Source organism: Giraffa tippelskirchi, chromosome 2 (assembly GCF_054371585.1).
Source record: "Giraffa tippelskirchi isolate mGirTip1 chromosome 2, T2T-mGirTip1v1.2.pri, whole genome shotgun sequence".
In the NCBI taxonomy this organism is placed as follows: Eukaryota; Metazoa; Chordata; class Mammalia; order Artiodactyla; family Giraffidae; genus Giraffa; species Giraffa tippelskirchi.
The window spans coordinates 11,876,098-11,890,256 of record NC_137276.1 but is presented as its reverse complement, the minus strand read 5'-3'; the positions used below and the strand labels follow the sequence as shown (position 1 = coordinate 11,890,256).

General features: G+C 37.4%; 1 protein-coding gene across 9 annotated transcripts in view; it reads left to right on the top strand.

Annotated features, from left to right (window-relative positions):
• INPP5F (inositol polyphosphate-5-phosphatase F) overlaps positions 1-14,159 on the top strand; it is an 88,424-nt gene that overhangs the window by 63,886 nt on the left and 10,379 nt on the right. For 7 of the 9 annotated variants that reach the window (XM_081535933.1, XM_081535968.1, XM_081535937.1 and 4 more), the window contains 6 exons: positions 2,483-2,607; positions 3,645-3,722; positions 4,624-4,744; positions 5,972-6,100; positions 10,170-10,287; positions 12,081-12,279. In XM_081535933.1, coding sequence (XP_081392059.1) covers positions 2,483-2,607; positions 3,645-3,722; positions 4,624-4,744; positions 5,972-6,100; positions 10,170-10,287; positions 12,081-12,279 — 770 coding nt within the window. The remainder of the gene's footprint in view (positions 1-2,482; positions 2,608-3,644; positions 3,723-4,623; positions 4,745-5,971; positions 6,101-10,169; positions 10,288-12,080; positions 12,280-14,159) is intronic. The other 2 variants (XM_081535948.1, XM_081535958.1) reach the window with 2 other exon arrangements.

Sequence of the window (14,159 nt, the reverse complement as noted above, 5' to 3'; positions counted from 1 at the left end):
TCCTTTTATCCATCCTCATCCCTTGGGTAATTGTTCTGGGAGGTGGTCCTACGGTTGGTCTGACTCAGTCATGGTGTCACTACTGTTGCTCTTACCTGTAGTTGGTATAAATGTGGGCCAATGTATGTTTTTGGCACTTTGACCAACGAGGTCTGATGTGAAGAGAAGTCTGCTGGGAGGCTCCAGGCAAGATTTCCTGCTCTAATAAAAAGAGATGCAGGAACCCACAGTCCCTCTGTGGTTGTTGTGTCTGGATTTGACTGGTAGCTGCTGCAACTTTATCCAGGCTAGTTCATTAGCCTGAGGATTGATCAATACATGAAAGACGGTAGAACAAAGAGCTGGTATTGGTAACTACTGAATAAAGCAGTTCCAGAACCATGCAACCTCCAGACTTCTGAGGTTCAGAACAGACTTCTGTCCTGAGATTTGAGTCAGGGATTTGTTATTTGCAGCAAAGAAACATCTTGACACGTGCATATATATGCATTCGAAATTTAAGTCAAAAGAAGGCTATAAGTTATACCATATACACTGTTCTGCAACTATTTTCTCATAGTAGCTGATGGCTATTATTCAACCAGTTCTCCACTGGTGGACCTTTAGGATATAGTTTCTGTTTGCTATTCTAAGATTCCCCAGAGAACATCTTTTACACGTTTTGAAATATGTATGTGCTTTATAGACTAAATTTCTAGAAGTGATATGGCTAGATCAAACATTCAGTTCAGTCGCTCAGTTGTGTCTGACTCTTTGCGACTCCATGGACTGCAGCACGCCAGGTGTCCCTGTCCATCACCAACTCCCAGAGCTTGCGCAAACTCATGTACATCGAGTTGGTAATACCATCCAACCATCTCATCCTCTGTGGTCCCCTTCTCCTCCTGTCTTCAATCTTTCCTAGCATCAGGGTATTTTCCAATGAGTCAGTTCTTTGCATCAGGTGGCCAGAGTATTGGAGCTTCAGTTTCAGCATCAGTCCTTCCAGTGAATGTTCAGGACTGATTTCCTTTATGATTGACTGGTTTGATCTCCTTGCAGTCCAAGGGATCAAACATTAGATTAACTTTAGGTTGATACCCACCACTTAGTTGCTTCCAAAAAGATCATACCAGTTTATACTCTTAGCAGCGAGAGCTGGTACCCATTTCTCCACATGTTCACCATGCTGTCCATATTTAATATTCAGTTTTTGCCTGTCTATAGATTAAAACTGGTTTTCTGTTTTAAAATGTACATATCTTTATTAACAAAGTTGCAAATCTCATGTTTATTGGCTATTTGTCTGTTTTCTCTTCTGAATATCCTCTGAATCCTTTACCTGCACTTTTCTTACTGAATTTATAGCACTCTATATTTTAATGGTTTTTGTGTTGCAGGTATATTCCCCTAGGTAGTCCTCTATTTTTCTTAACGTTTACTTATACTGTCATTTGGTACACAGAGGTTTTAAATGTTCATGTTGTCACATCTGTCCATCTTTTTCTTTATGCTCGCTGATTTTTATTATGCTTGGAAAGTCCTATGACATCCTACAATTAGGGCAAAATCAAGCCAACATTCTTCTTGCTTTTTCATAACTTGAAGAAAAAATATTTAGATCACTAATGCATCTAGAATTTCTTTTACATATAATGAAGGGGCTAACTTAAGTCCCCCCCCCATGTAAATAGACAGTTATCCCAATATCATTTATAGTATGCCACTATAGTATATTACAATATAGTAATATATAGTATAGTCTGTGTATAGTATAGTCCATATTCTCTGAGAATGATATCATTGTAGCTTAGAGTCCTCAGTGTTCATAGGTCTGTCTTGGCCATCTGTCTTGTTCTGTTGAGTTGTTCATTTTTCTGCACTCATACCATAGTTTTAATAACTAGATTTAACATATGTTTTGCTCTTCAGCGGGACAAGTCCTTAACTGGTTTTCAAAAATGTTCCCATATTATTCACTTTTCCAGAAAAACTTCAGAATTAACTTGCCTAGTCTGTAGAAAGATCCTGATCGAATTTTGACTGGAATTGTTGAGTGTGTAGGTTAACCTGGGGAGCCCTGACATCTTTATAATATTGAATCTTGCCATCTAGCACCATGGTGTCTCTCCATTTACTCAGGTTTTCTTTTATGTGTTTCAGCAATGTTTCATACTGTCTAACATGTAGGTCCTATATATTTCTTTAAAAATTATTCTAGAGATTTAAAATATCTATCATAAAGGAACTTGTTTTCATTATGTATTCGACTAGGTTATTGCACATGTATAATGTGTAAAAATATTCTTGCCATTGATGTAAATTCTCATAAACCTAAGTGTAACAAATGAAAATTAATTTTATAGGGGAAAAAACTGATGCTTGAGTGGATTAATTTCTAAGCCTGGGTACAAAATATTTCTAAAACATTAAATAAATTCAGTGAAAATCATGAGTCTAAAGTCTGATTAACTGAATTTTTTCTTTTTCCCCACTCTCATAGGTTATTATTAATTTGGTAGACCAGGCAGGAAGAGAGAAAATAATTGGTGATGCTTACCTGAAACAAGTGTTGCTGTTTAACAACTCACACCTCACCTATGTTTCATTTGATTTCCATGAGCACTGGTAAGATAGCTTCCTGAAAAATTGTATAAATCTTAATTATGTTGAATTGGTTCATAGTGCTTTTCAGGTCAACTGTATCCTTCTACTTTTCTGTCTATTCATTCTATTACTTTTTGAGAGTTTGATATTGAAACTCCAAATAAAAATCTTAATTTATCTACTTAAGAATTGTATAGTAGAATTATATGTAACTTTGTTCTGTATTTTCCAAGTCTCCTGTAAATGTGTTATCATACTTTCATAATTTACAAAAAAGAAAGAGAAAAAAAAGATGGCTTCCTGAGATGAGTTTTGATCAGGTCCAGTATTTATAGTAGTTGCTGCCACAGGGACCTTAGTTTTTATTCTTTTTTTATTGGGAAGAAAATCTTGTTCTCATTGTTAGAAAGGAGAGGATGATCATTTCTTAGTTCCATTTTCATACTGGTTTTATTTTGCCTAAAATTTTAAGTTAATTCTTCCTGAAATATTTACAGTCTTTTTGTTCCAAAATAATTTCAAGACTTAGAGTTCCTTTTTTCCTTTTATCCTTCACTTAAAGAATTAATGGAGCTTTTTCTTTCTGCTTGAGTTTGAGCCTGGCAGGAATAATAACATTCTCTTACTTAAAACTCATCCTGCTGGCTCGTCTTCGTACTCTGTTAGTAGTAATGCTCTCCCTTGGGATAAGTTCACTACTTATCTGGAAAACAACAATCATTTTGATGGTAATTTTAACTTGTGTGTATTCTGAAAGCACATTTCTTTTGTTATAAGCCTGGTTCTAGTGTTGGTTCATTTACCTAGGTATTGAAAATTTTGGTGGGGAAAGAAGCTTCCGGTGGCTGTGATGTGTTTCAGTGTATTCTTAAGCATATTTTCTTTCATAATGCAGATTACTTGTAAACATTTATATAATTTCCCCTATAATTTAAAGTAGTATTAATCTCATATTTCCAGTAATAATTTTAATTTTTCCAAGCAATCTTAGATATCATATCTTAAACTTAAAAAATATCCTTAAAGATGTTTTTCTTTCTTTTGGCATATAATTTTAGCCGAGGAATGAAGTTTGAGAATGTCCAAACACTAACAGATGCCATTCATGACATTATTCTTGACATGAAGTGGTGTTGGTAGGTATTTCATGAGAAATCAGTTTGACAAACTCTTGGTCTTTCAAATCATATGTTCTTGTCTAGTACCACTAAGTGTTAAAATAATAGCAGGCTGGGAAAGAATTTTTGTTTTTCTTATTTCACTTCCAGATTCCTATTCTCCTTTTCAAAAGCGTTAGTCGTTTAGGCATTGTTAGCTTTGAACAGGAAGAAGGTGTCAGATGATTGGCAAAATGGGCAAAGTGCTCTATGACTGTCCTTCAGTTCCTTCTAATGCTCTGTCCTCTACATTTCTTCCTGGTCCCTAACATGGGAAGGAAGGCTTAGAGGTGTTTGGTCTCAGTTTTGAGACATTTAAAAATAGCTGGAGAAGAAAAATGATTCTCAGACTACAGGAGGGAGAAGTAGGAAGAAGAAATTGGCTTAAAGGACAGAAGAGAACATTTGATTAGATTTTAAGGCCACAGGTGGCCAGAGGAATTAGATGAATGAGGCATGCTTCATGATTCCACACTGGGTGGTAGAGTGAATTAGTCTGTACAAGCTCATTTAGATGCATTTCTGCTTGAAGTCAAAAGGAGGGAACAGGATGTTTTTTAAAGTGCCTTCTGGTTTTAAATGCGTAGAAAAGCATAGCTGGGGTGGTGTCAGCTCTGCCTAGTAATTGTGTGACTCAGGAAAGTCACTCTGCATCTCAATTGTTTTGTTTTTCAAAATGAGGATAATATCTTCCTTGTCAGGTTATTATATAAATTAACAATAACGTCTATAAAGGTCTCAGTAATGCCTGCCCTATATTATTCCAAGCAAATAGATAACCAGTGTTGCTGTTGTTATCGTTATACTGTAAAGAATTGTGGGTTTTGAAAACTTTTAAGTATTTCCTATTGTAAAGTAATTCCATACTGTTTTTGAAAAGGGTTGATCAAGCTGGAGTAATATGTAAACAAGAAGGGATTTTTCGCGTTAATTGCATGGACTGCCTGGATCGCACCAATGTGGTCCAAGCTGCCATTGCACGAGTGGTCATGGAACAGCAGGTAATTTGGAGTCCACTATTGTAAATATTCATTTCTAATTTTTTCACTTGTAAACAAGTAGCTAAAATCTTCCTTCCATAGAACATTTACAGCATGCAACCATCCTTGTTGCTTTAAAACCTGTAAAGTACAACCTTTACTAGAAATCAGTTGAATCAAGTGATGTTTTCTTAAGTACTCATTTCAAAAATGTGAGGCCCAAAATTTAATAATGTACTAGGTGGCACTGTGTAGTCATTTACTTTTTTCTCTCAGCTACATACCCTCCCACCTGTTCTTGAGGCATGGGGTCTGCACACCACCTTTCTGCTCGACCACCTGCTTCCATGTCAGGCTTTGCCAGTGGGGGCTTTAAAGGAAGACTGTGAGGCTGAAGGAGGAAAATGGGACAAGTTTGTTCACCTGTGTTAAATTCCCATGATCAGCACCCTCTCTGGGGCTGTGGGTCCTTTGACATCACAGAACCAGCCTCTTCCCTTTGTGCCCCAACCCTCACAGTGGCACCTGTTTCCTGTAGTTATTATATCTCTTACCTCTGTGTCTCCTTTTAGATCTTTTATCCCTCCAACACCTGGGTAATGAATTCCCAAGGTTGATATTCCTAGCATGGTGTTTTGTTTTTTTTCCTGATAGAGCCTTGTGACTATCCTTAGAGGAAGTCTTCTACTGTTGCATTGAAGCAGCCAGGCTTTGGTGATCAAGCCCTGGTCCTACCACATACTAGGTGTTGACCCCCTGCAAAGAGATCAACCTCTGCAAACTTCTTTCTTTTCATCCATAAAATGAGGGTACTAAGAATATTGATTGCATAGACTTGTTATGAGGAATAAATGAGATCATTTATTTTAGAAAGCTCTTAGCATATGGCACCAGACTTAATCTTTACTGAGCACTTACTGCTCTGCTACTATTAATGTTATTGTTGTTTCTGTATGATTTTTTGATAGTTAGCTTTACTTCATAGCCAAATTTAAAAGAAAGATACAATAGTATGAGTCTACACATTAAAAATGACACCAGAACAGTGTGAATTTTTTATTCTATTTTTTCAGATGTAGCAGTTCATAAAGCTGTCTCTCAAGTGGCACTTTACTTTGAAAAAGTCTGAAAACATTTCTTGAAGGGTCCTAAATTGTACATGCATATGCTTCCTTTCTCTGCAGTGTATGTTTTATGCTATGGTTTCCTGGCTTATCTGCAGTTAATCTACCAATGTATTCATTTTAGCTGAAAAAATTAGGTGTGATGCCCCCAGAGCAGCCATTACCGGTGAAATGCAATCGGATTTATCAGATAATGTGGGCCAACAATGGTGACTCCATTAGCAGACAGTATGCTGGGACAGCTGCTCTGAAGGTAAGTATCTGTAGCCAGCATCTGTGGGTCATTCTGTGGGACACAGGGTGTGGTTTAAAACCAACTTGGTTTTTGAGAGAAAAGCATGTGGGTTTCAGGTGGTAGGTCTACGTAGTTGACTCTGGAATGTTTGGGTAAGGCAGGGGTCACACTTCCAAATTCCTGCAGCTGCCAAGTCATGTGACTTGAACTGGCCACTCATTAGCTTAAAGGGAGAGATGGGCGATGTGCGTCTGAGAAAGAGCATATGATGACTCAGGAAGGTGCTGTTCTGTTACTTCCTGAGGGGGCTAGAGGCCCAGTGTTGCCAGAGCTCCCAGTTTTCAAGGGAGTTTGGAAATCGGGAATTTTATATGTAATAGTTGGTTTTTAAAACTTTATACAGACAAAATAAAACATGTCGGTTGGTGGGATTTGGATCCCTAGTATCATTTGCCTCCTCTAAATTTGAATCCCAACCCTGCCTCTTACTAGCTCTGGGACTGTGGGCAAGTCACTTAAATTCTCTGTGTCTGTCTCTTCATGTATAAAACAGGAATAATTCTAGGCCTCCAAAAAAAGTAGTGTGGGATTATATGAGCTAATACGTTAGGGCTTAGATCATTCTCTGACACACAGTAAATGGTGAAGAAGTGTTTTATTATCTTTTTGTGATTGTTTTACATAAAGTCTTTTGAGGATCTTACCAAGCTGATCTTCACAGAATTTAATGTAAATGTAAAATACAGTCACTGGTCACTAAATACTCCCTCTCTTGGCAATAGGAAGTGGTTGAATTAAATTAGGTTTATAGTTATTTTCCTTCAAGGTAAATAGTTCACCCCAGAACATTTGTTATAACAAATCCTGAATAAAATCCTAAAGACTCCACCAGAAAACTGTTAGAACTAATAAATTAATTCAGTGAAGTTGCAGGATACAAAATCAACCTATGAAAATCAGTTGTTTCTATATACTAATAGAGATTATCTAAAAAAGAAATAAAACAATCCCATTTATAATAGCATCAAAAACAATAAAATACAAAGGAATAAATTTAAACAAGAAGGTAAAAGATCTGTACACTAAAAACTAAGACATTGATAAAAGAAATTGAAAGCACAGATAAGTGGAAGATAGCCCAGGTTGATGGCTTAGAAAAATTAGTATTAAAATATTACCCAAAGCTATCTTCAGATTCAGTGTAATCTCTATCAAAATTCCATTGGCATTTTCTACAAGAATAGAAAAAACAGTCCTAAAATTCATGTGGAAACACATGAGACCCCTAACGGCCAAAGCGATCTTGAGAAAGAACAGAACTGGATGCATCCTACTTCTGATTTCAGACTATATTGCAAAGTTGTAGTAATCAACATAGTATAGTACTGGCATAAAAACAGGCACAAAGACCAATGGAATAGAACTGAGAGCCCAGAAATAAACCCACATGTGTACAGTCAACTAATAATTTGACAAGGGATCCAAGAATAGTCAATAGGGAAATGATAGTCTCTTCACTAAATGGTGTTGGGAAACTGAGATATGCAAAATAATTAAACTGGACACCATTCACAAAAATTGAATTGAAATAGGTTAAAGACTTAAATGTAAGGCCTGAAACTTTATTCCTACAAGAAAACATAGGGAAACATTTCATGACATTGGTCTTAGCAATAATTTTTTTGACTGACACCAAAAGCACAAGAAGAAAAGTAAAAATAAACAAGTGGGACAACATCAAACAAAAAATGTTTTGCATAGCAAAATAAGTAATCAACAGAATGAAAAGACAACCCATGGAATGGGAGAAAATATTTGCAAACCATATGTCTGAGAAAGGGTTAATATCCAAAATATGTAAAGAACTAATGCCACTCAATAGCAAAAAAAACAAAACAAAACTGATTTTAAAATGGGCAAAGGATTTGAACATTTTTCCAAAGAAGATATACAAATGGCCAGCAGGTACATAAAAAGGTGCTCAATGTCAGTAATCCTCAGGGAAATGCAAATCAAAACCACAATGGGCTATCACCTGTTGGCTGTTATCTAAAAGGCAAGAGATAACAAGGTTGGCAGAAAAGTTCACCCTTGTACATTGTTGGTGGGAATGTGAATTGGCATAGCCATTATGGGAAATGGTAAGGAACTTCCTCAAAAAATTAAAAATGGAACTACCATACGATCCAGCAATCCTATTTTCTAAATATATATCCAGAGAAAATGACATCAATATCTGGAAGAAATACGTGTACTCTTGTGTTCATTGTAGCACTGTTCACGGTAGTCAAGATCTGGGAAGAACCTAAGCATCTGATGCCGAATGAATGGCTAAAGAAGATGTTAACAAGGGAAGCAGCCATACAAAATTTTATTTATATATATATATATATATATATATATATATATATATAATGGAATATTCAGCCATAAAAGGAAGAAAGTCCTGGGATTTCTCTGGTGGTCCAGTGGTAGGGAGTCCGCCTGCCAATGCGAAGCATACAAGTTTGATCCTGGTCCAAGAAGATCCCACATGCCAAGGAGGAACCAAGCCCGTTTGCCACAACTCCAGAACCCACTCAGTAGAGCCTGTGAATCGCATCTACTGAAGCCCAGGTGCCTAGAGCCCATGCTCCACAACAAGAGAAACCACTGCAATGGGAACCCTGCACACAACAATGTAGACCTAGCGCAGCCAAAAAAAAATAGTTTATTTATTCAAAAGAAGAAGGAAATCCTGACATTTGTAGCAACATGGATGAACCTTGAGGGTATTATGTTAAATGAAAAAGTGAAATCAGGCAAACAGAAAGACAAGTAATGCATGAACTCTGAACTTCCCTGGTGGTCCAGTCGTTAAGAATCTGCCTGCCAGTCAATGCGGGGGACACGGGTTCAATTCTTGGTCTGGGAAAATCCCACAGGCCATGAAGCAGCTAAGCCCGAGTGCCTCAGCTACTGCCGCTGGCCCCAAGAGCCCATGCTCTAAACAAGAGAAGTCTGTGCACAGAAACTAAAGAAAGCCTGCGTGCAGCAACAAAGATGCAGCATAGCCAAAATAAATAAAAATAGTGCATGATCTCACTTATATGTGGAATTTTAAAAAGTCAGACTCACAGAAACACTGAGATTGACAGTTACCAGAGGATGGGGTAAATGGGGAGAGACTGGTCAGAGTACAAACTTTCACTTATAGGTTCTGGGGATCTAAAGTACAGCATGGTGACTATAATTAACAATACTATATACACACACACAGTATCATATTGTACACCTTAAACTTATGCAGTGGTACTTGTTAATTATACAAAGCTGGACAAAGAGGAATACTTTTTTCCTTGGATATTAAAATTCTTTGGATGCAGCATTCATGTCTCTCTTTTCCATAATAGATTCCTGTTGCTAAATTAATATTTTCTGTGAATGACCTAACTAATTGGCAACATGTTCTTCCTAAATTGTCAATTTTAGGACAGGGCCTATTTCTAAGATTGCCTTGGATGGAATTAGTGGGGTTGGGATGGGGGAAAAAGAGACTGTGCTTTCCCTACCTCTCTAGGGACTTGCTCTGACACCTTTGTTGTGAAAATCAAGAGAAACAAAACAATTAAATCTTCATTGGATCATTCTACAGGGATTGTAATGTGCAGCAAGGTATGGAAACCTCTGCTCTGTCTATATTTACACACAACCACATACACAGGTTAAATACTGTTGTAATAAGCTCTAGGGAACTGTCCACATTGTCCCACATCAGATATTTGTGTGTTTTGAATATCATACCAGTTGGAGGCTTAAAAATCTTTTTGTTTTGTTATTTATAAGTTTTGACCTATAAGTTCTAGATATTCTACAGACTGCCAAGAATGGCTTTACCTTAAAGCACCATCTAACTGTGAAGGTGGATGACACCAATAGCGTGTTTAGTTATTTGACATGCTTGGATCTGAGTCAAATACTAGTAGATATTTTAACTACATTATTTGGAAGTTGTAAAAGCCTGTAGAATTCCAGTCTTGAAAGCCCACATTGACTTCAGGAACATTTTTGTGTTTGCATAAATTGTCAGTGACTTTTTTCTTGACAGGGTGACTTTACAAGGACAGGAGAAAGGAAGTTAGCAGGAGTTATGAAAGATGGTGTTAACTCGGCAAATAGGTATTACCTGAATCGTTTTAAGGATGCTTATAGGCAAGCTGTTATAGGTAAGGAACACAAATGTCTTTCTTTCTTGAAAATTTGTTATACTTTCTGTGACTAACATTTTACAGTAACCAACTTCATTAACAGAATCCATGTTTTATAATACACTTGTGTTTCTATATTGAACATCTTACCCGATAAATCAAGTTTTTACAAGATTAGAATCTGACAAATTTTTTAGGCTGGAGCAGCAAAAGAAACTGCTCATTTCCATACATATTTGTCAATTTGTTATTCATGTAACAGAAGGCAAGGTTGAGGCTACTGGATTATGGAATATGGTGCCCTAAAACCTCATCAAGTAAAAACTCCATATTCTGTTTTCCCATTACTCAAGCCTGAGAGATAAAACAAAATGATTTTCTTTGTCTAATGTTTATCGTGTGTTCTTGCTGTGGACAAATATACTATCCTTCCTTATAAGTGTGATTTAACAGAGTGTTAGGATATCAGACTATCCTAACCAATTCTTATCATTATTTAAGAGAAAAAAATGGAGGGTGGATTGCCCAGTGGAATTCATGCCACAGCATATTTTTTTTAATGTGACTTTAAATTTAATTTCCATGAAAGTATTACCTTTTAGGATTAAAGTAAATGTAGAGTATTCTGGATTAGAACCAAACATAACAGCTTGTCATATGGTCTCTAGGAATATTTTTTAAATCCTATTTTTTTAACATAATTATTTATTATATATGAAATAGTAGGGCCCACACATAGGCAATCTAGGAATTTGAGAAGTCTGGTGTAATTAAGTTTGGTTCATTTGCCACAGATACGGTATGTACTGATAGGAAAATTGGATTTTAGCAGTTTTTTCAAGGAAAAATTGATACATTTTTTTCTGTTGGTTGATCTAGCAACTCAGGTCACTGAGGACCCAGATTTTGTTCCTCCCATTTTGACCATCAATAATACCAGCTTCATCCTAACCCTGAAGCTGAATCTCTTCCAAGTTTGAGAGAGAAGGGCTAGTAGCAGTCTGGGCTCACTGCTTCTCCCTAAAAGGCCAGTGGTCAGCAGGTCTTTCCCAGAAGCCTCTAGTCTTACTGTCTTAAACACGTGTAAGGAGTGGGATTACAATGATTTTGTAAATAAGCCTTGAACTGCATCCTACACCAGGAAGAAGTTAACTTGTCTGTTCAGTTCCTTTGCTCATTTTAAAATTGGCTTATTTGTCTTTATTATTGAGTTGTAGGAATTTTTTATTATTGATAATAATTAATAGTAATTCTTTTATTATTGAGTTGTAGGGCTTTCCTAGTAGCTCAGTTGGTAAAGAATCTGCCTGCAATGCAGGAGACCTGGGTTCAGTCCCTGGGTTGGGAAGATCCCCTGGAGAAGGAAATGGCAGCCTACTCCAGTTTTCTTGCCTGGAGAATCCCATGGACAGAGGAGCTTGACGGGTTACAGTCCCTGGGATTGCAAAGAGGAAGACATGACTGTGCAACTAACTTTCAGTTTCAGGAATTCCTTATATATTCTTGGATACAGGTCCCTTATAGATGATTTTTAAATACTCACTTCTACTCTGTGGTTGCCTTTTAATTTTCATGGCGTTTGCCTTTGAAACACAAAAGTTTCTAATTTTGATGGTGTCCAGTTTGTCTTTTTGTTCCTTGTGACCTTAGTTTCATATGAAAAAAAAAAAAAACATGTCCAAGGTCACAAAGATTTATGCCTGTTTTTTAAAATGAGAGTCTTATTGTTTTAGGTCTTGTATTCTCTTTTGCTTTTTAATAATGTATTAGTAAACTAAGAAGATGATAGATATCAACACTTTCTACTCTAGATTTGATGCAAGGCATTCCAGTGACAGAAGATCTTTATTCCATATTTACCAAGGAAAAAGAGCATGAAGCTTTGCATAAGGAAAATCAGAGAAGCCACCAGGAACTAATTAGCCAACTCTTACAGAGTTACATGAAGTTACTGCTGCCTGATAATGAAAAGTTCCATGGTGGCTGGGCCCTTATTGACTGTGACCCCAGGTAAGTTGGAGTGGTGTCCTGGTGACTAATGTGCTTAAATTTCTGATGTTAAGCTGTCCTAATTATTGCTAGCAGTTGTCCATAAAGCTGTGGGCATGGATGCAAAGTGCATGGCAGTTCTCAAATACATGGCTGGTACTAAGGCAAGCTGATAAGACACTCAACTTCGGCTGTAAAATTAAAGGGGCACTAAAAAACTCAGTAATGAGGTAAAATATTATAATGCAATATTTGATTTTTTAAAAACCCAAATGGTGAAACTACAATTCAAAGCTTGTTTCATGGGTCCTCCCCTGCCCCCAACCCCACCCCATGCCCCAGAAGCTAGGTTTATTGTATTAATGCACAGAACCGCGTGCACCAGGAGGTTTAATGATGCTAGTTACTTTGATGGGTTGTTAAATGGTCCTGGTCTTTCATAAAATAAATAGGCCAACTAATACTCTACATTCTTTTTTAAACAAAAACCATCCACTTTCAAGTGGTTCTTTAAAATATCAGATGGATGGCAGGATCCAAATTTATCCGCCAGATTGCTTGCTTTCAGGCTAAAATCTAAAATTATATTTTTCAATATTAGGAATCAGAAACACTTCCGAAAATTCTAAACCAAGCTTTGAGAGTAAAAGGCTTTATTTAGATTTTATCTTCTTTTACATTTCATATGTTTTTTAATAAAAGGGGCATAAAACAAGCTTGCAAGAACAATAGAACGCAAGGGAGTATCTACATATATGATAATGAATAAAAAATGATACTGACCATAGGTTCATAGGGAGTCCTTCCATGACTTCAAATTCATGGATTATTTCACTTTGATAGTTAGTACTGTATGTATAGATGTGATTTTTGGGCTCTTAATAGATGAGGTTTTCTTCCCATTTGAATTTCCAAAGTTAATTATATGTCTCCATCTTTGTTGTTGTTGTTGTTGGATATTAGGCTGCCTTGGGTCTTAGTTGCCACATGTGGGTTCTTCATTGTGTCACATGGGAGCTTTTGTTGTAGCATGCAGACTCTCCAGTTGTAGAGCGAGGGCTCAGTAGTTGTGATGCGAGGGCTCAGTTGCCCAACCAGGGATCAAACCTGTATTCTCCACAATGCAAGGTGGATTTGTAACCACTAGACCATTAGGGAAGTCCCTATATTGCCATCTTGATTAGACAGTTCTTTAAGAACTGTCCTTCTTATGAGAGATACTTTGTGGTTATCATCCTTTCTATTACTGCTAAAATTGCTTTAAATTTGCTACTGGTATTTATCATTTGCAAGGCTTAAAGATTTTCTGGATGGTGGATAGTTTTCCTTTTCTCTTGAAGGGAGATGTTTGGAAACCTGCCCTTGGGCTATCTGAGGTTGCTAGAGAGCCTTTGTACAGTCTGTCTACAGAGCCACAGATGTGGACGCAGAACAGGTGGCCCCTGGTTGAGGACAGCACGAGTAGCTCTGGGAGTGGCTTTGCAGGCTCAGATCCTGGACAGCCTGTGGTGGCCTCAGCCCCTCAGGCTTGGGGGTACAGCAGTTTGCACCTGTTTGCCTCCAGCTGCATGTATGGTTTTTAAAAACACATGTGTGTGTGTGTGTGTGTGTGTGTGTGTGTGTGTGAGTGAGCTGCATGGTTTTTAAAAACGTGTGTGTGTGTGTGTGTGTGTGTGTGTGTGTGAAGTTGCTTCAGTCATGTCTGACTCTTTGCGACCCCGTGGACTGTAGCCTGCCAGACTCCTCTGTCCATGGGATTCTCCAGGCAAGAATACTAGAGTGACTTGCCATGCCCTCCTCCAGGGGATCTTCCCAACCCAGGGATTGAACTCGTGTCTCTTATGTCTCCTGCATTGGCAGGGGGGTTCTTTACCACTGCTGCCACCCAGAAAGCCTCAAAA